Consider the following 21779-nt stretch of genomic DNA (forward strand, 5'->3'; position numbering starts at 1 on the left):
CTTCATCAAACGTGAGTTGCCGTTGGCACTTGCATCGTCTTCTATCAATTTTGTAAGTCCCTCACTTTTACCAACCATCGCCGGGGCGCCATCAGTAGATATACAAAACATGTTGACAGTGGTTAAAGAAAATCACTTTAATGTCATTTTTACTGCTTCGTACAAATCAAGAGATTTAGTTGTGTCTTTTAATGGCACCAAAGAAGCTGTTTCTTCGGTGACATTATATCCGTTATCAATACCTCTAATAAAAATGGCAAGTTGAGCTGTATCTGTAGCATCAGTACTTTCATCCATTGCCAAAGCATAAAATTTGAAATTAACAGTTTTACTCTTCAAACCTCTTTTGATAGATTTTCCTATTTCTTCAGTTGGCCTGGCTATAGTCTGGTGAGGCAAACTTTATTTTAGAAAAATCACTTTTTTTATCAGGACAAATTATATCTGCCACGATTTCCATACATTGCTTAATAAACTCACCATCAGTAAATGGTTTTGAATTTTTTGCAATTAGATTTGCTACCAAATAACTAGCTTTTATAATAGAGTGCTTTTGAGTTGTGGTTCTTTTAAAAAGAACATTGTTGAGATGACAGACTTCCTTTCAGTTCTGCTAATTTACCTTTATGACAAATTCCTTGATACACATTGAATTTGGCAGCATGTTTTTTCATATAATGCCCTTTCAAATTATAGTCTTTGAAAACTGACGCATTAAGCATAGTGCCTTAGTATTTGTCTCAACAAAAAAGTACTCATCTGTCCATTTTTCACTGAATACTCTTCCTTCATCCATGATTTTTCTTATTTTTCTTTTTTGGGTTCTGTTTTCTGTTCAAACGACGACGAAGCCATGCTGGAATAAATTTATTTAGGAATAAATATAAATAATAAATATATTTTTTAAGAAATAACAAGCCCATCGTAAATTGTTAGGTAGGCAAATAAACAAAGCGAAGTTTAATAATCAAATAAGAGTGTAAAATGGGTGAACTTAGGGGCGCCCAACACTACATGCACAACTGCATTCTGGACCAGATGTAACTTGTGGGTGGTCCTTAAGGGCAGCCCCCTGTAGAGCACACTGCAGTAATCCAAACGAGTTGTAGCTGAAACACCATCATCTGAGCAAAAAAGTGTTGGAGTAAATTTATATTTCACTGCTGCCATGGTAGATCTCAAAAAACCCCTTATCAGAATACAAAATGTGAGATTTGCTAGTTTCATGAATTCTGGGGCATTTTTCCCTCTTAAGAATATTTTAAAAAAGAAAATCAATGTCCTATTTTATTTTGGAGATCCATGGACATAGTCCAGGGGCCCTTGGATTTATTAGTTGCAACCAAATCATAAATTATTTAGCTATTAATTGGTTAGGCCTGGTGAGAAATGTAGAGGAAAAGAGGAAGAGAACTGAAGGAAACAGAGACTATTGCTATTAATGTAGACTTCAGCTGCTCCCAGATAAATGTTTATTGTGTAATTGTCCTTCTTCAACATCAGACCCATAGTACTGACATCATTGGGTCCCCTTGAAACTTGATTTGGACTGCTAAAGATCCAGCAAAAGTTGTTTTCTAGCACCAAACGAGATGTCAGGGACATAAAGGAGCTAAATTTGTCAAGTGCAATGTGGCTTAGTTCCCCATTTTTCTACTTTTGATATGCACACTTTCACACTTTCTCCCCCAAAAAGACCTCCAGCGCCGCGTCTCCCAAACCCCTCCTTTGGGAGGAAAGGGCTGGACAGGCAGCCCCCAGCCCTGGCTTCCCCATGTGGGGACCCCTCCCCAGCCTCGCCTCACCGGACAGCTGCAGTGCAGGTAGCCCTGGAGGGGAGGAAAGGAGGGCTGATCCCTTTCTAGCCGAAAGGGATCGGCCCTAAATTCCTTCTTCTGCCCTCCCTGGAGACCTCCAGCGCTGCATCTCCCAAATCCCTTCTTTGGGAGGACAGGGCTGGGCAGGCAGCCCCCCGCCCTGGCTTCCCAGTGCAGAGGTTTATAGGCTAAGCCTTGCCAGCCCCACCAGGAAAAGAAAGCAGCCCACCTCGTGCTTCTTGCCTGTTGCTGCAAATGCCTGATGGCACGCTCGCCCCAGCGGCAATCCAGGGCTGGCCAATCGGTGACTCGCTTCTCCACCTTGTGGCTTGCAGTGCACCTGCCACCCTTCCATGGCCTCCTCTTTCTTTGACGTCCAAATCTGCCCTCCGCCGCGCATGCCCTACCCCGCACCTCCCCTTGGCTGCTGTCACCTGCCAGGCCAATCGCAAGGTATGAGTCACAAAAAAAATTGCAAAATAATGTCTTGGGGCCACATTACTAGCTGTTCAGGGCCGCGGGTTGGACACCCCTGATCTAGTGGTTAAGGCAATCGGCTAGAAAACAGGTGTCTGTGAGTTCTAGTCCTTCCTTAGGCATGAAAGCCATCTGGGTGACCTTGGGCCAGTCACGCTCTCTCAGTCCAACTCACCTCACAGGGTTGTTGTGGGGAAAATAAGAGGAGGAAGGAGTATGAGGTATGTTCGCCACCTTGAGTTATTTATAAAAGAAAAAATAATAAAGGCAGGATAGAAAATAAATAAAATAAGCAGTAAATCCCAATCCCACAACTTCACATGGCTAATTAGATTGCTAGGTTCAGAACAGCTAAAGTATCTCAGACACAGAACATGGATGATAATAATCTTTATTGCAACTTGAAGCTACACTGAATTTCTTCTCATAGGTATCTGATTGGCCACTTGATCTGATCCAAAATGGCTCTTACGTTCTTCCATGTTAGCAATCCACATGCAAATATAATCAGGGCATGGGTGTGTGTGTGTGTAGAGGTTAAAAAGGCAAGATGGTGGATATGGCATGCTGATACAAGCTCCTTTTGTCACTTCGTCTTTTTTGAGATCCACAATACAGATTTCGACATCCCTGCAGGTGATGCTGAATACAATTGGCAAAGACTAGTGGGTAAGTCTGGAGAATTCACATAACAATATCAAAACTTTAGTTAGACATAACTGTTTTCAGTAGGTGGGAAAATGAAAGGCATTATATTACATACCCGCAATCTATCCATGTTATAGTACCACGGCCTTTCACAGCTTGGGCTACATCAGATAATAACCTGAGCGAACTGTCAGCAGCTACCGCTGGGAGAGAGAAAGGAATACATTTACTTTACAATTCATAAACATCTAGACACAACTTGGCAGAACTCTTCCTTAAGACATTTTGTCTTTTAACTGGGCGTTTTAGAAAGCACAAGAAGCTAATATTTGCCAAATACAGTATGAACATCACCCATAACCTTTTGCTACAGCTTGGATCTGAAACATTTGAACAGGCTCAGTGAGACTTCTTTCCTGCCTTTCTGAACAGAAGACTCTTTCATATCCCAAATTATTCCTGAAGTCATCTCAGTTTCAAAAGTACCTTGCCTCTCGACAAAGTTTCTGTGGACAAACTACAAGCCCCAAGCATCTCTTAGTGCATGGAACTAATCGTGTGGTTCTTTCAATCCTTCCTGTATATTTTGACAGATCCAAGTTTCTGATACCTTGTTTACACTGAAGAACTGTAAAGGCTTATTTACTGTTCATACTTTTCCCCATCGTCGATTCATTTTGTTACCTTGTCTGTAAAGATGTAAAACAGCTGCACTGTATCATACCAAAAGGCCTATGCCACCCAGCATACTGTTCCCACAATGGCCCAATGTGATATTTATGAGAACACCACTAGTTAGATATGCTCCATCATAACTAGCACTGAAATGCCTATTGTCTCTGATACTGGTGGCAATATCCATTAACAATTGTTAGCCATTGATAGCTTTATTCTCCAAGATGAGGAGATTTTCCCTCTCAGGAATATGCCCATCTGGATTTCAGGTTTTACATCAGCTGAAATCTGGGTGGAGAGGTAGTTATTGTAATCCATGAGTCATTAAGGGCTCTTAGAGGCTCTGCTCCACAGATAACCAGATGTGAGACCCTCTGGCTAAAGTTGGTGTCATGCGCTGCCTACCTCTGAATAACGTTCAGACACTGGGTTGCAAAGCAGGCTCTGGTTTATTTCAGGATAGGTACAACGTTGTTAGAAAAAGCTGAGAGTGACAGGAGCGCGCCGGTGCGGGGTTTAAATACCCCGCGCCGGTCAGCGCCCCCTCGCTCTCGGTCACGTCACCCCCCTTTGTCCCATGCGTTGCCCTGCCATTGGTTGAGGGTTTCTAGGATCGCCCATCCTCAGGTTTTCATTCTTCTGCTGATTGCTTTCAGCTGGGCGATCCCCGTGGTATTGCTGCTGATGGCTTGGGTGGCTCCGTGATCCGTTTATCTATTGTTTGTTAGCCGTTAGTCGTTGTGGGTTGATGGCTACTTAACTTGTACCCCTTCACCTATTTCCTTGTCATTGTCATGAGTGCCATTGCGCTGATTACTTTAGCTCAACGGCACTCATGACATACTGCCCCCTTTCCGAATAGTGTTCTCCCCCGGGTTTCTGGGTTTCCCCCATGGAGCTGTCAAAACGCCATTTTTTTTTTTTTTTTTTTTTCAAAGTTCCCGCCGGAGTAGTTGTCGCCCCTCCCTTTGCTCCTCCCTCTACCACGTGCCTTCCCAGGGTGTGTCCATGGTGCGCATGCTCGGGTTCTGACCTGGCGTGCGCATGCTCCAACCACACCCTGTTTGTTTGGCTCAGTTCGGCGAGGCGAGAGGCGTGGCTGGTCGGGTGCTGCTCAGCTCCAGGTAGGGCCCTTTTTTGCTTATTTGGAGTGCGTCGCCTTTGTTGTGTCTCCTGGGCGTTGCCCCCAGGTTGCCCTGTTGACTTGCTTGCCACTCCCCCGCGGCCAGGGGGCGGGGGGAGGGTGCTGGCGATCGTTTGTCACCACCCCGTGGGCCCGGGGCGGGGGGAGTGAGTCCCGGGGGGGGGAAGGTCCACCCAAGTCGCGGGCTTGGGGGGGGCCCCTTCCCTTGGGGCACGGGAGGCGGGGGGAGGCCTGCGGGGGGGGGGGTTGGTTTTGCTGACCTTGATTGCGGTTTGTCGGGGTATGCCCGGTGGAATGCTCTGGTCAGGTCAGGCGCTTTAACGTTGTGCGCCGCCACCCATTCCGGGTGGGGGAAGTGTTTCCACCTGACCAGATAGTGTAGGGTTCCTCGTTGCTTGCGTGAGTCGAGGATGTCCCTTATCTCGAAGTGGTGTTGCCCGTCGATCATAAGCGGTGCGGGCTGAGGCGTGCTTGGGTGCCATCGGGAGGTGGTTGCCGGTTTTAGGAGGCTGGTGTGGAACACCGGGTGGAGCCTCCGGAGGTTGTGTGGCAGGTCCAGGCGTATTGCTACCGGGTTCACTATTTGCGTGACTCGGAACGGCCCGATGTACTTAGGCCCCAGTTTTTTCGAGGGTTGGGTTGACTTTAGGAACTTGGTGGAGAGATAGGCCATGTCCCCCGCCTGGAACGTCGGTTGTTGGCGCCGGTGCTTGTCGGCCTGCTCTTTGTAAGCAGCCTGTGCCTCCTTCAGCGCCGCCGTGATTACTGGCCATGCTTCCGCGATCTTCCGTCCCCAGTCGCTGGCGTCCACCTGGGGTTCCGGGGGTTGAGGTAGCTCCGGTATGGGGACGAAGTCGCGCCCCGAGACTACTTCGAACGGGGTTTTTCCCGTGCTCGTGTGGACGGCGTTGTTGTATGCGACTTCGGCGAACGGGAGCAGTTCAGCCCAGTCGTCCTGGTGGTAGTTCGTATAGGATCGTATAAATTGCTCTAAGGTGGCATTAAGAACCTCAGTGGCTCCGTCCGTCTGCGGATGCCAAGCCGTAGACAGGGCCTGTTGGGTCCCCGTCAGCTTCAAGAAGGCCCGCCAGAATTTGGAGGTGAACTGTGTGCCCCTGTCGGTCACCACACGTGCGGGACATCCGTGTAGCCTGTACACGTGGATGAGGAAGAGTTTGGCTAGTTGTTGTGAGGATGGGACTGACGTGCAGGGGATGAAGTGGGCCTGCTTTGAGAAGTAGTCCTTCACCACCCAAATGGCCGTTTTCTTCTGGCTGGGTGGGAGGTCCACTATAAAATCCATAGAGATTTCCTCCCATGGGCGGGAGGGTTCTGCCACCCGTTGCAATAGCCCCGCGGGTTTGCCTGGTGCCCGTTTGGCCCGAGCGCACGTTGGGCAGGACGCCACGTAGGTTTTTACGTCTCGCCTGAGCGCGGGCCACCAGAATTGCCGCCGTGTTAGGTGTAGGGTCTTGAGGAACCCAAAGTGTCCCGCTTGCTTGGCGTCGTGTGACCTATGCAAGATCGCCTGGCGTTGCGAGTCCGGGACGTAGATTCTGCCTTCCCCCCATGCTAGGTCTTGCGCCATCGTTACCTTGTCGGGGTTTGCCAGGAACCAGGGGTCGGTTTTGAGGGCGGCGGCGAGGTCCGTGCGCATTCCCCCTGGTATTTGCGGTTGCCTTCTTTCCGTCGCCGGTTGTCCCGCCGTCGGCTGCGCCGTAGCGTCGAGCTGCCTCCGTGCGCCGCTTCGGGTGGTCACGGCCATCCCCAGTTGCGAGGCGGATAGGACCGTCCCAATGGTGTCTGGGGCGGGCTCTTCGTCTTGGGGCAGCCGGGAGAGGGCGTCGGCCAGGAAGTTCTTCTTGCCCGGCATGAACTTCAACTGGAAATCAAAGCGGCTGAAGAATTGTGCCCATCGGACCTGTTTTGGGCTAAGGCGTCTAGGCGTTCGTAGGGCCTCGAGGTTCCGGTGGTCCGTCCAGACCTCGAATGGTTGGGTGGCTCCCTCGAGTAGGTGACGCCATGTTTCTAGTGCCGATTTCACCGCAAAGGCTTCTTTCTCCCAGACGTGCCATCGCCTCTCTGTCTCGGAGAACTTCCTTGACAGGTAGGCGCATGGTTTCAGGAGCCCCGTGGAGTCTTTTTGTAGGAGGATGGCTCCCAGGGAGAAGTCTGAGGCGTCGGCTTGGACCACGAACGGCCGTTCTGGGTCCGGGTGCGCGAGGATTGGCTCCGTCGTGAACAGCGCTTTCAGCTTGTCGAATGCGGTCTGGCACGCGGGAGTCCAATTCAGCACTGTGCCTGGGTTCTTGGCGCGTCTGGTGTCCCCCACCCCTTTGGTTTTGAGGAGGTCCGTTAAGGGTAGGGCTATCTCAGCGAACCCCCGGGCGAAGGACCTGTAGAAATTCGCGAATCCCAGGAAGCTCTGTAGTTGCCGTCTGTTGCGGGGCCGCTCCCAGTTTAGTACCGCTTCGACTTTTGCGGGGTCCATCTCGATGCCGTCCCCGGAGATTCGATACCCCAAATAGTCTAGGCGGTCTTTGTGAAACTCGCACTTTGTGGGCTTTGCATAGAGCTGCGCCCTTCTGAGCTTGTCGAGGACTTGCCTGACTAAGGTTACGTGTTCCTCGTATGTTTTTGTGTAAATAAGGACGTCGTCGATGTAGACCAGGACCCCTTTAAACAGATGTTCATGCAGTACCTCATTGATGAGCTGCATGAACACCCCAGGGGCCCCCGCGAGTCCGAAGGGCAGTACCTTGTACTGGAAAGCGCCTAGGGGGCAGTTGAACGCCGTCTTCCATTCGTCCCCCTCCCTGATTCGGATGCGATAGTACGCCTCGCGCAGGTCCAATTTGGAAAAGACTTTGCCCGTGGACAGGTGGGCGAGCATGTCCTTCACCAGGGGTAAGGGGTATTTGTTGGACAGGGAAGCCGCGTTTAGGCCCCGGTAGTCGGTACAGAGCCGTAGGGTCCCGTCTTTCTTCTCCCGGAATAGGACGGGGGCTCCGACCGGTGAGCATGCTGGCTCTATAAATCCCCTGTCTAGGTTTTTATCGATGAACTCCCGGAGGGTTGCCATCTCCTTCGGGGTCATCGAATAGATCTTTGGTCTAGGTAGGGGGACGTCGGGCAGTAGGTCGATTCGGCAATCCGTCTTGCGGTGGGGGGGTAGTTGGTCTGCCTCTGCTTCTCCGAAGACCTCGGAGAAGTCGGCGTATTGTTCCGGTAGGTCTGCAGTGGTAGCGGCGTTGTCTTGTGTGGTCGCCTCCGCTCGTCCTACCGTGGGGTTGCTTTTGCCAGCTGGTACTGGTGCTCGATACTCGCCGTCGCCGAATGTGAAGGTGCGGGTCGCCCAGTTGATCCGCGGGTTGTTTTTCGCGAGCCATGGCATCCCCAGGACTGCAATGGGCCGTCCGATGGGCGTGACTACGAACGATGTGCGCTCGGTGTGAGTGCCCATTTGCAGGGTGACCGGCTCGGTTTGTAGCGTGGCTGGTTTCCCCCCCGCTGTGGAGCCGTCCAGCTGGTGGAATGCCAGCGGCGTGGGGAGGGGGAAGCAGCGGAGTTCGAGTTTGGCGACTAGGTCGGGGTGGATAAGGTTTTTTGAGCACCCCGAGTCCACTAGTGCCGCGGCCGTGGTGGCTCCGTTGCCGGCAGAGAGTTGAATTGCTGCCAATATTACGGAGCTTTTGTCGTTTCGTTGAGGTGGTTCGCGTTGCTGTCCCGCCGCCTGCCTCGCCACGCGTTTCAGGGCAAGCGGGGAGCATTTCCCGCCGGCTGGTCGGGGTCGGTATTGTCCTCTTCTCCCCAGTAAGCGTCCCAGCCCTCTTCCGGTGTCGCTGTGGCCACGGTCATTCGGCGGTGAGGGGGCGGCCCCGGGTTGGGTGGTTTGGGGCTAATTTTCGGGGCGGGCTTGGGCGCGCTGGTCGGCGGTCGGTTGGCGAAGCAGTCCGCCGTCTTGTGCCCTAATTTGCCACACCTCCCGCAGGGCTCCCGGTTGAACTTCTTTTTAGGGTATATGGGGCCGGCCATCCCCCCGTGTGGTGCGGGTACCTTTTTCCCGACGTAGTTTGTGTCTTCCGTGGTTGTCATAAGGAAGGTGCGGTGCGCGTGTTCGGCTTTCCCCGCGAGGTGGATCCACCCGTGTAACGTTTCTGGGTCGTCGCGGTAGAGGGCCCATTGGAGAACGTCGCGGTTGAGCCCCTTTTTGAAGATTTCCAGCAGGGTGGTCTCAGACCAGTCGCAGACCTTTCCCGCGAGGGCTTTGAACTCCAGGGCGTAGTCAGGGACCGTGCGTGCGCCCTGTTTAAGTCTCTGGAGTGCGCTTTTCGCCCGTACTTTGGCTAGGGGGTCTTCGAAATAGTTTTTCATCTCGTTGATGAAAGCAGGGAAGGTGGCGAGGGCGGGGGAGCTGGACTCGTACAGTTGGACGTACCAGTCCGCCGCCCTGTCTTGGAGTTTGATTGCCACGGCGCCGATCTTGTCGGCCTCGGAGTCATAGGAGTGTCCGTGCCTCCCCATGAACTCCCTAGCGTTGGTGACGAAAAACGAGAGTTTTGAGGGGGTCCCATCGAAGAAGATGGGGAAGTCCTTTGGGGCCCGGGCGTTTTGCGCGGCCCCGCCTCTCGCTTCCCGGGATGTGGTGTCGGCCGCCTGTGCCGTCTGCTGGCTTTCCGCTGGCTCGTGTGGGTTCGGTGCTTCGCTCGGGGTGTGGGCTTGTGCGGGGACGTCATTGGGTGGCGCGGGGGGCATAAGCGCCTGGAGCATGGTCCGGAGTTCCGTCAGCTGAGCCCGCATGGCCGCGAGTTCAGCTCGTGCCTCCTCGTCCACAGCCCGCACCGCCGCTGGGGCCGGTTCCGTTGGCGCGTCCTCGGGGGGGGGGGTTCATCGTCCCTCCGCCGCGGGTCCGCTTCCTCCTCCGTCTGATGGGTGTCTCCGTCGTCCTCCTCCGTGTCGAGCACCGTGGGGCTGTCGCTCCACGCCCGTTGCTGGGGTGCGATGTGGGGCGCGGGGTCCTCCGCTGGTTTCGGAAGTCGTGCTGCTCCCTCCCGCGGTCGGGTTGCCTCCGTCGCCATCTCCCCTTGGGGTTGGAGCTGAGGCTCGGGTCGGGTGGGGCGGGCGTCCATGGCTCCGGGAGTCCGCGGTGCCTCTGGCCTCGGTCGGTCCTCCTCTGTCTCTTGCCGCGCGGCTCGCCCTCCTTGCCCGCGCCGTTCCGGCCTCATCTTGCTGGTCTTCTCGCCGTCTACTCCTCCCGCGGCTCGTTGTCGTCCGGTGGGGCTCGGCGAGGCTGAGTTTATGACTCTCAGCTTTATGTCATGCGCTGCCTACCTCTGAATAACGTTCAGACACTGGGTTGCAAAGCAGGCTCTGGTTTATTTCAGGATAGGTACAACGTTGTTAGAAAAAGCTGAGAGTGACAGGAGCGCGCCGGTGCGGGGTTTAAATACCCCGCGCCGGTCAGCGCCCCCTCGCTCTCGGTCACGTCACCCCCCTTTGTCCCATGCGTTGCCCTGCCATTGGTTGAGGGTTTCTAGGATCGCCCATCCTCAGGTTTTCATTCTTCTGCTGATTGCTTTCAGCTGGGCGATCCCCGTGGTATTGCTGCTGATGGCTTGGGTGGCTCCGTGATCCGTTTATCTATTGTTTGTTAGCCGTTAGTCGTTGTGGGTTGATGGCTACTTAACTTGTACCCCTTCACCTATTTCCTTGTCATTGTCATGAGTGCCATTGCGCTGATTACTTTAGCTCAACGGCACTCATGACAGTTGGGCCTTCAGGAATAGTTGGGGTTGCTGCTGGTGTATTGCCCTCCCTCCTGTGCAGCAGCATCGCTACTTGAGTTGCTGGATTGTGTTGCTGGGTTGGCGGTAGAGTTCCCAAAGTTGATGATGACAGTGAGTCCAGGACAGCTCAAGAGTTCATGGCCTCCATGACAACCATGGACTTGTCCCAAATAATTGAGGGCCCAACACATACCAGGGGTCACACGTTAGTTCTGGTTCTCATCTCAGGGCAGTTGCAGTATGATCTGGCATTAGGACATAACCATCAGTCCATTGCCACAGACAGATCACTCTTTGGTTGTCCTCCACCTCACTGGTGGTATCCACCCTGACAGGGTGACAGGCCCTGTTAGATCAGCCCACCCCAGGTGACTGAAGGATGGTGGTATGGCCCCTCCTCAACAGGTCATCACTGGAGCCTTCCATTCTGGGCAATTATTGCCCATTTTCCAACCTTTGTGGGGAAGGTTGTGGAAAAGATGGTATAGTATGGAAACAGACAACATTGGTCACTCTTGTCAATAAGTGAGGTCATCTCTCAATTGGGGTTTGGTATCATCAGTATGCTGGTGATACTCAGCTTTACATCTCAATCCACGTGAAGTTGTTGATGTACTGACCCAGTGTCTTCAGATCTGGATGGGGAGGAATAGACTTTGGCTCAATCCTCACTAGACCTAATGGTGGTGGTTGCTTGCCTCCCCCCCCCCCAAATTGGGGATGTTTTCATGTTGATCTTGGATGGGGTTGCACTTCCCCATTCAAGACTGGTGCACAATCTCAGGGTCCTCCTGGATGCACAGCTACTGCTCAAAGAGTGGGTGGCAATTGTAGCCAGGAGGGCCTTTGCACAGGTTCATGTTGTACAGCAGCTGCACCCTTTCCTCAACCAAGCAGCTCTTCAGATGGTCACTCATGCCCTGGTCACCTCATGATTGGACTATTGCAATTGAGTTGCCCTTGAAGTCCATCTGGAAGCTACAGCTGGTTCAAAATGCAGAAGCATGAGCAGTAACAGGCTCTTCTCATTATGCCCATGTGTCGCTGCTGCTATGCAAGCTGAATTGGTTTGCCAGTGTATTCTGGGGTGCAATTCAAGGTGCTGACTACTACCTATAAATCCCTTCATGGCATAGGGTCTGGTTATCTGAAGGACTGCCTAACTCCAATTGTTTCTGTCTACCTGGTAAATTCAGGCAGAGTTGGTGAGCTCTAGGTCTCCTCAATTAAATACTGTCAACACCCCTCTCCTGGGGTTCCAGAAAGCCCTTAAGACCCAGCTCTTTTCCCAGGCCTGGGGTTAATGTGTTTGTGGGGCTTCACATTGTGTTTTTATTGTTATGGCTGCTTTTAGTCTGGGCTGTTTTGTTTTATGTTTTTAATTGTTTTACCTACGTATTTGAACTTGCAAGCCACCCAAAGTCCACTGGAATGGGTGGCCATAACAAATTATTATTATCATTATTATCATTATCATTTCTGTAGTTATTACCACAAACTGTGGACATATTTAAAATATGTGCTTTTTCACATATTTGTGAATATACAAACATGACCCTGGTCTCATTGGTTTCTCCTTTCATTTGCTTGGTTACACACAGGTTTTACACTTGACAAGTGACCTACTTTGGAAAATAAGGGTTAGTTGCTTTGTATTGACCCCAATTCAGAGACAACAGATTGCCTGAGCCAAAGCTCAGATCAGAAATCTCCATAATTTTTTTGACAGTTCTCCCCTTTGAACTGTCCTTGTAAGGTAACAGTGCAAACCAATACCTATTTTGGATGAGGGACCTGTATCCTAGAAAATGGAACAGCAATAGCATTAACTATGAAGCTATTTACTTGATGCCATACCCTGCCCTTCTTACTTTCCCAGTTCACAACTCTTGAGCTGGACAGCTCTCATGCTATTTTAACCTTATTTCTGACCTGTTGGACAGCTCCCCAAACTTAAGAGTCATGTGGAAATCTGAGCCACATAGCATAGTGATGAGGAACGGAAACTAAGCAAACAATAACTTCAAATATTAAAAATTTCCATGGAAGGAAAACAGCACTCCAAAAAGTTAAGTGTAATCACATGGTTTAAATTATCTTCTCCTGTAACGCTTCCTAAAGTTGTATGATGTTGAATAATAAATAAAGGCAAGCAAAGAAACAAAAGTTGTAGTTCATAGTTGTTAAAAAAAATCCTTATCTGAAATGAAAATTAAAGTGTAGGGGAATGCAACACACTTTGCCTGACTCCTTCTACATTCGCTACCAAGCCCACTTTCTACAAATGTGACAACAGACCTGCTCAGCTCTAGGGTCAAAGCCCTATGGGAGGGGGAGAATCCAGCATACTTCCCAAGAACAACTGAGTGGAGACCTCAGGTGTTGTTACATAGACTACTGTCACACAAAGATGGCAGGTCACATGCAGGAAAAACTGAAGCTATCTTTTTAAAGGGCACAGTGGGTTGGCAAATTGGCAGAAGAACGTTAATCACCACTTATTTGCTGCATATTTTCCTCAGACAATGTATCTTCAAATTTCAGCATAAGATAGCTTGGTTTTACACCACATAAAGAAAAAAGCAGTGATCTTAGCCAAGGTAATTTCCCTTACACAAACTGATAGGTTTATCAAAATATACCTTGTGTGGAAGAATTTCCATTTTTACACTCACTGGAAATCATATATTGGCTTTATAAAAATTCTTAATTAACAACTCTTCCATCTTTTAAATTGGCTAAATAAATCAGTTTATTTTTCAAGTCATTTTTTGTGGCTTTCTAGTTCTCAGCATTCAAGGAATTTTAAATTTTATTCACAAATGAATGGACATAAAATAAAGTATCTACCTACAGTATATGGGAAACTGGAAGTTATGCATTATTCTGTTCCAACCAATATATTTGTTAGAAAATAAGCTTGACTGGACACAATGGATCTAACGTCAGTATAAGCATTCATACAGCTGTGCCATCACATACTTTTCCTAAAAGAGTCTAAGGTGACATTAAAAAAAACCTTCAAAAAGCAGCATACATCAAGGATGCATAATTACTGCAGCAGGACCACACTCTGTACCTGTCAGTCTCAGGCATCCAGAAATGAGGCATGACCAACATGACTGGGGAGACTATACACAAAAGCAAAGTATCACCATGCTTGATTAATAGGGCTTCTTCAGATATGTTCACAACAAAAGAAAAAGGGGAAAAAAACCCTGTTCTACTTCCTTGCAATTACAATCTTTTTGCCTACCATTGAAGAGCTATAAGAGAGAGATAATATCCCAGATGAGCCATAGATTTTTCAGAATATGTTTGAATGTGTTTCCTAGATATTGTAGATGACACTGGTTTTCTTCTGCTTTTTTTTCCTGCATCTGTCTTGTAGTTATTTCACAGCACCAGTATAATATCCTTGAGAAATTATAGCAAGATCTAAGGAGTCTTGGTGGGCCAGAAGCCATTTCTAAGTTATGTCCTTCCCCAATAAATGTTCAAATGTTTTTCTACTTGCACAAACAATTTGGTGCAATTTAGTACATTGTGTGACTAGGTTTTGCTTAGACATGCAAATGAAACGAAGTATATTTGTGCCACATACAAAACAAGCATATTGTGGTGTAGCACTTCAGCTGAACCACTCTGGACAGGTTCAGCCAAACTGAAACCCAGAACACCTTCATTGTTGCATGTTTTGTCAAAATAAACTCCAGAGAGGGTGAGCTTCTCAGCAAGGAGGGTGAGCTTGCCCTTCTCTCTTCCTCCACTGCCCACTAATCACCCACTAACTTTGGCAGAGCCTTCCTCTTGGCCAACACACTTGATTTCAAGCACAGCATCACCCAACCAGTCCATCTGTCCCTTCCCCCAATCATCCCAGCACCTTCCTTCCCTTAGCTGCTGTCGCTACATTTGAATTCAAGCATGGCATCCCCGCCAGCCCACTTGTCCACCCCATTGAACTTCCTAGGGTTTTTCTTCCCCTTACTTTCTCTTAGCCATTGCTGCTGAATACAGATTCCTTTTCCCCATTGTCTCCTACATTGCGCCATGAACACATATAATATGGGCCTATATCCAGACTAAATAAACCAGAACATGCATGTTTAGTCTGGACAAAACCTCTTGAAGTTGGTATTCTATTCCTGGAATGATCTATTCCTGGTACATTTTGCATATCTCTAGCTTAGCTGTTTTTTTTTTTATCATTGGTTCAAATCAAAACCTATTATATCTATTTGTTTGCTGGCCTATCTATCTACACATGTACAGTATTATATCAGCACAGAAATCCAACTTTGATTTGAGCTTGCAAACTCAATGTGAGTAATGATTTACAGCTATTCATCAGTTTTTTTCCCTATTCCAAAATTCAGCAACCTGCTGTCTTGAGGAGAAAGTGGGCATAACTATGTTTTGTCAGACCAGCTACATGTCACCATAATCCATGACCATCAAACTACCACCTAAAATTATTGTTAATTAAAATATTATATTAATATAAGCCACAGTTCAACTTCTGTAATCATGTTTTGAAGGGACCCTTGAATCACACATTTGTCTTTTTCTGTTTTTAATTAATAAAGAAAAATTTGCAAAAAAAAAAAAAAAAAAGAAAAACTTGTCTTCACAGAAACAGTAGGAAACATTATTTTCAGTTTCCAGGGGTTCTACAAAATCCTGCCCTTGAATCAAATGCTCCCACACTGATTTACTCTATCAGACAAGTATTAAAATCAGACAAGATAAACTGTCAGAGGAAAATATCCTCAAACCAGTTACTCAGATATAGTTGTTCCTTTTCTCCCTCCCTCCTGATCTGAAGGAGACTCCTTCAGAATTAGTGATTTGGAGTTGGAAGCCTAAGTGAATAACACATTCATTAAAAGCAAACATATTTTGGCTAGTTAAGGAGAAAGCACTGAGGGCATTAAATTTCATCTAAGTTTTGAGCTAATGTGCAGAACATGCATCTTCTGGCCAAGTATATATCATAACGACTATACACAAGTATAATTAACCTGTCCGCACACAGTGTTCTAAACGGGCCAAGCTCTTGCAAAAAATCTTGCCAAGAGCTGCTCACAATCTGTTGTGGACAATAAAACGAGTGGAAAGAAAGCTGCACTGCAGAAAAGGGGATAGAGGTAGAAGAAGAAAACAAGCAGTAGAAGCAGCAATGACGATGTAAACAATTTCATAACCGAATGAGACAGCAAGTGGGCAGCTAGCAGACAAGAGGTTAATATGAATGTTCCAGGAACTGGTGAAGCATCAGATGATGCAAAGCACATGACAGTAAAAAGGTATAAATAGGAAAAGAACTTAACCATGTAGGGTTAGAACAAGTGCTCCTACTGCCAAGAAGGCACAGGGGCTAATGATTTTGAGACCTTGTGTCTCTTGTGGCTTCTGCCTGTCCTGTAAGGACTAAGAGGTAGCTCCCTCTTGGACTTGTCTGTTAAGCAATTTCATCCACCAAGACGCAGGAAGCAGGCCTTGTCTGTTGCCACACCCGCTGCCTGGAACAGCATCCCCCCTGGAAATTTGTATGACTTCCACCTTACAAGCCTTTAAAAGAGCCTTAAAAACATGGCTTGTCTCCCAGGCCTTGTGATACTGTGCTTGGAGGAGCTTTTTGTATGTTTCTGTTTCTGTTGGGGGGAGCAGATGACGGTATTTTGGGGGTTTGATTTTATTGTTTGTATAGGTTAAGCCGCCCAGAGTCACTGGATCTGAGTGACCTAGAAATCTGATTATAAATGTATAAATAAAAACTAAGGAGAAAAGCAAGCAGATATATGTTGTATATACATACAGTTGATACCATATATCTAGATGGTGGAAATGCAGATACAAATAAAGGAAACTTTAAAAACAAATATCTGTTTGTGGGAAAACCAAGAATAGAATGATAGGAAAAGTACCTCAACATGAAATAGCTGCACACATGCTAAAAACTGTCTCTATGGTTCTTGGCTGCATATTTTGTGCAGGTTTTTTTTTTAAAGAGTAGTGCTGTACTGTAATAGACATAACAATAATAAAATAAAAAGTGATTTAATAATGTTGTGGGACAGGATGAAATAACAAGAGAAGAATTGATTATTTATACATATTCATTCTGAATTTTATCTGCAAGTTTAAGTCTCTAAAACAGTTCCTGTCCATATGTTGTAAAAAATCTTGATTTTGAAACACTTTCCTGCTTTTTCCTATCTTCTCACCTAGGCAATCACTTAGCATTTTTGTTTAAATACCAGTTATCCTTAAAATGCTTTTTTTAATGAATAACACTCACAAGATTTGGAATATAGCACCAACACATTATTCCGTGTTCTCAGGAGCTTCTTGAAGTCCTTCTGATCACTAATTTTTTCTATCAGAGGCGACATCTTTGTTGGTAACACAAATGCTGGAAAGATGATCTGCAGTGGCAAGATAAAAAGAAAAGTACAAGCAAATCTCAAACAGAGGTCTTATTATTGTGACACAAATTCTTTACCATCAGCCTCACGACAGGACACATGCGTCTGTTTTGGATTCCTTTGTAAATGAAATACGGAGGAAAATTCTACAGGATAGCAAAAATCCAGTTGGCTGAGTTCACATTAAATGAGAAATCCAGTTTAGTCAAAGACAACTCCAGCATTCGCACAATATGCTATGCCCAAATAAATACATGTTATTACGGCTTAATGTGAAACCAGCCAGTAAGTTGTTTTTTGCCCTCTCATGCATAAATCTGAGCTGCTAGTTCAAAAGAACGGAAAAATAAGAAGTGATACAAAAACACATTACACCTACACAAGAGGCTTGAATTTATATTCTCATTTCTCACTGCTGCAATTTCAGTTCCTGATACAAGAGTTATTAAATACTTATCAGTCTGCTTAAGAAACAGATTCTTAAACAAAGCAAGAACTACTGGTGTTCAATTCACTAGGGAATGGGCTGATCAGAATTATTATCAAGTGATGCCAATTGCTATTCTCAATCTACACTAGATATTTGCAACATATAGTCTTCTATAAGTATTGGATGCAGCTTCCATCATTCCTTACCACTACCCATTTTGACTAGGGCTGTTGGGAACTGGGGTTTATCAGCATCTGGAAGATTGCCCATTGCCTATTCTTAGGTGCAAAGGTCTAAGATTCTCTTTTCTCTCCCACTGCTGCTACTGTTAATGGAAACATGAGTGTTAACAGGGCTGTTCAGCACTTAGATGTGTTAACAGCTGCTCTGTCAATGCAATGAAACAAGTTTATGGTTGATCACAGACCTCTCTCAGCTCAGCTGCCAAGGTAGCTACTTTGCTCTGCGTAATCAGTAAGTTTTCAGAGATCTATAGCTGATTATGGGACCCCCCAACGCTCTAAGAGTCTAAGTTCTTTACCACTACCAAGGAATATATGAGGAAGGGGGAAGAGATTTTGTTAATGGAAATATATATATGGTGCCTATATATATACACACACACACACACTCCACACTTATATTTATTGAATATATATGCCACCAACTCCATACACAGACATTCTCTCTCTCATGCACACAGAGTAATCCTGACAACAAGGATCACTTGTTAAGTTAAAGTCCCCTCCTACAAATTGAACGTACATGTATGTGCAGCCCCAGATCCAGCAGCCACCTGGCTCTCTTGGCCAAAAACATTACTTACTTTTCTTTTACTTGCTCAGACCATGCTTAGAATAGACTTCCTCAATCTGGGCATCCTCTAGATCAGTGTTTCTCAATCTTGACAACACACTGGCTGTGAAAATTCTGGGAGTTGAACTGCACATATCTTAAAGTTGCCAAGGTTGAAAAACACTGATCTAGATTATGGATCTCAGCTCCCAGAACTTTCAGCAATGGCCATATTGACTGGGCATTCTGGAAGCTGAAGCCCACACATCTGGAGGAGATGCCCTTATTGGGGAAGGCGGACTTATTTATTTATTTATTAAATTTCTCCACCGTCCAATCTCGTTCAACGACTCTGGGCAGTTTACAATAAATAAAATAAAAATTCATTATACAATATAAATATGAATAAATATAAAATATAAAATGTAAAATATAAAATATAAAATATGAACTCCAAGATGGTCTTGTTGTTGTTGTTTATTCGTTTAGTCGCTTCCGACTCTTCGTGACTTCATGGACCAGCCCACGCCAGAGTTTCCTGTCGGTCGTCAACATCCCCAGCTCCCCCAGGGACGAGTCCGTCACCTCTAGAATATCATCCATCCATCTTGCCCTTGGTCGGCCCCTCTTCCTTTTGCCTTCCACTCTCCCTAGCATCAGCATCTTCTCCAGGGTGTCCTGTCTTCTCATTATGTGGCCAAAGTATTTCAGTTTTGCCTTTAATATCATTCCCTCAAGTGAGCAGTCTGGCTTTATTTCCTGGAGGATGGACTGGTTTGATCTTCTTGCAGTCCAAGGCACTCTCAGAATTTTCCTCCAACACCACAGTTCAAAAGCATCGATCTTCCTTCTCTCAGCCTTCCTTATGGTCCAGCTCTCGCAGCCATATGTTACTACAGGGAACACCATTGCTTTAACTATGCGGGCCTTTGTTGTCAGTGTGATGTCTCTGCTCTTAACTATTTTATCGAGATTTGTCATTGCTCTTCTCCCAAGGATTAAGCGTCTTCTGATTTCCTGACTGCAGTCAGCATCTGCAGTAATCTTTGCACCTAGGAATACAAAGTCTTTCACTGCTTCTACATTTTCTCCCTCTATTTGCCAGTTATCAATCAAGCTGGTTGCCATAAATATCCTCCATAGCTTTTTTCCAGGCCTTCATAAAAACCTCTAGTTAACAATCTCCTGGATTACAACTGAGCTACTCAAAGCAAGTTTATTGTTCACCTGCTAGAATGTGGATACCGTGGCAAGATCATTCTTATGCACGAAGACTGCAGCTAACATACCAACCTACTGTGACAGGAATACTTCCAAACACAGAAGTTACCAGAGACCCCCTGCAGCAAAGTCAGGCCTAAAAGCACCCCTAGCAGTGAAGTATATCTTTTTAATGAGACTCTAGTGCCGCAAATGAAGTCCCACTTACTCATCTGATAAGACTCTGAAAGAGATCAGACTTGTTTGTGCTGAACTTGTTATTAGGCTTCGTATAGCTGCAAGCAGGCAGGAAGTATTCAAAAGTTTCCTCTCCAGCAGCCATCCTGATTAAAAAAAAAACCCTGTTCCTGTGGAATTATTCACACAAAAGTCCCGTACTGGCAAGCCGGGAGATGCTATTTCCTTTCTTATAACAAAAACACCTTTGTGTTAACTACTGAATGTCACATCTCCTTTGGGCCACAATAGCTACAAAATGCAATCGAAGTACAGAAGAGAGGTTGGACTGCTCTATCCTTTCTCCATAATTCAAGCACTGGGTGAATATACTGTCTCTTCCTGTCCTCATCCTTCCATTTATTTCTCTTTTGTCTGCTATTGTTATGAACATTCTGAGTCAGAGGCAAGAGCGGGTGTTATTGGCTGTTACCTCAAAACTATAGAAATCCTTCTTATAGGGGCCGATGTGCCCCCTCTTTGACTATATTTAGTGTGCTGTTCAACCCTTTTTATTTTGCAAAGACTTGTATTCTCTGCTCAGTGTGCCTTTTAATGCAAGTTCCTGCTATATTGCTTCTACCTTCTGATTGTTATTATATAGGTTATATACTTGGTATTTTATACCTTAATGCCATTTCATGGTCAACATGCAACCACTACTTTTTTTTAACACACTCTCCAATATACACATACCCATAAATACACATATACCCATAAAGAGAAAATGCATATTCCATACTACATAGAAAAAGAAAAATACTTTCAGCTGCAGTACTAAGCATGTACTATTCAGTGAAATGGTATGCTTTGTTTTAGCCAGTGGTTGATTTGGACCAAACAACATAAAACGGCGTTTTTAGACTCCACATAGGTGTCAGTATATGGGTCAGCACCTTGTAATATGCCTGATAAATATTGCTTGTAAAATTAAACTATATTCATCCCAATATATTCATCCCAATATATTTGTAATTTAATTTTACGTAATATACGTGAAAACAATTTACCAAAAAACGATGGGTAATGTTTTCCTGCAAAAATTCAGCACAACATTGTTAATCATTATATTGTGCTCACACAGCAGGCCTATTTGGTACCAATAATTATACCACATCAGGCCTCAGAGCATAGCCTGCAAATATAAAGGCACATATATTTAGCTACAACAATATGAAACAGTAATATGAAAAGAGAAACAGGCAAAATTCTGAGAAAACACCTCAGTGGAGTCCTTGGTGCTCTCTGAGCTTGGTTGCTTGCCTGCAGACATTTCATTGCCCAACTACGCAACATCTTCAGTGCTAGAAGGGAGTGGGGTTTGCTCTCTGTTTATATACCGTGGCTTGTCCTGCCAGTGTTGGTGGGGGTGTTGTTCTCTCCTTAATAGTTCCTTGATTAGGCTGTTGTTTACTGGTTGATTGTCTGATGATTCACACATGCTAAATCCTAAGCAAATTACATCATGGGTTAATGCAACTTGTGAACCCATTCAGCTGGCCACTTTTTAATGTTGCAGATGCGACTTTTTTCCCCTTTGGATACCTATGACCAGCCTAGAAAGAAAATATGAACTGCAAACCCTCTGTTATTCATATCTTCTTGAACAAATGCCAATTCTTATGTTACCTCGGAATCTCCTCAAAGACAAGAAATAGCTGAGAGGATTTAAGTGCTCTGAACATTACCGTGTCATGTGAGCAATTAAATCCTATTCTCTTCTTAGCTGGAAAGAAGAAATCAGTATAGCTTTCTGCCTATAGAGATTGAAGCCCAATTTATGCAGACAAGTGACAGTACATGCTTTAAAGTACAGTACAATGGTCATCCACATCAACTCTCCTAAATTTTGCAACAGGCTATATTTTTTAAAAGGGGTAGTCAAGCTGTACAACTTAGCCTTTAATGCAAAAATATTTGAACTATGTCTCAATTACCAGATTCTGTAAAAAAAATCCAGGTGGTTTATTTTTTACTTAAAATAAGCATATCTGAAACTACATATAGGACTTTTTTTTAAAAAAAAAACTCATTTCTTTCAAAAATGAATATGGGAAAATGCAGCTTCAGGAAAGCTTCCACCCTCCACAGATACAATGGATTTTTCTCCTGTATCAAAAGTCTACTTGGAAAGAAAGC

At 46.1% G+C, this 21779-nt stretch overlaps 1 protein-coding gene across 1 annotated transcript in view; it reads right to left on the minus strand.

Moving 5' to 3' along the window:
* PDIA5 (protein disulfide isomerase family A member 5) overlaps positions 1 to 21779 on the minus strand; it is a 239603-nt gene that overhangs the window by 178027 nt on the left and 39797 nt on the right. Inside the window, exons 2-3 of the mRNA XM_063288786.1 lie at positions 16852 to 16978; positions 3058 to 3145 (exon numbers count right to left, since the gene is read on the minus strand). Coding sequence (XP_063144856.1) covers positions 3058 to 3145; positions 16852 to 16978 — 215 coding nt within the window. The remainder of the gene's footprint in view (positions 1 to 3057; positions 3146 to 16851; positions 16979 to 21779) is intronic.

The sequence above is a fragment of the Candoia aspera genome, chromosome 1, assembly GCF_035149785.1.
Source record: "Candoia aspera isolate rCanAsp1 chromosome 1, rCanAsp1.hap2, whole genome shotgun sequence".
In the NCBI taxonomy this organism is placed as follows: domain Eukaryota; kingdom Metazoa; phylum Chordata; class Lepidosauria; order Squamata; family Boidae; genus Candoia; species Candoia aspera.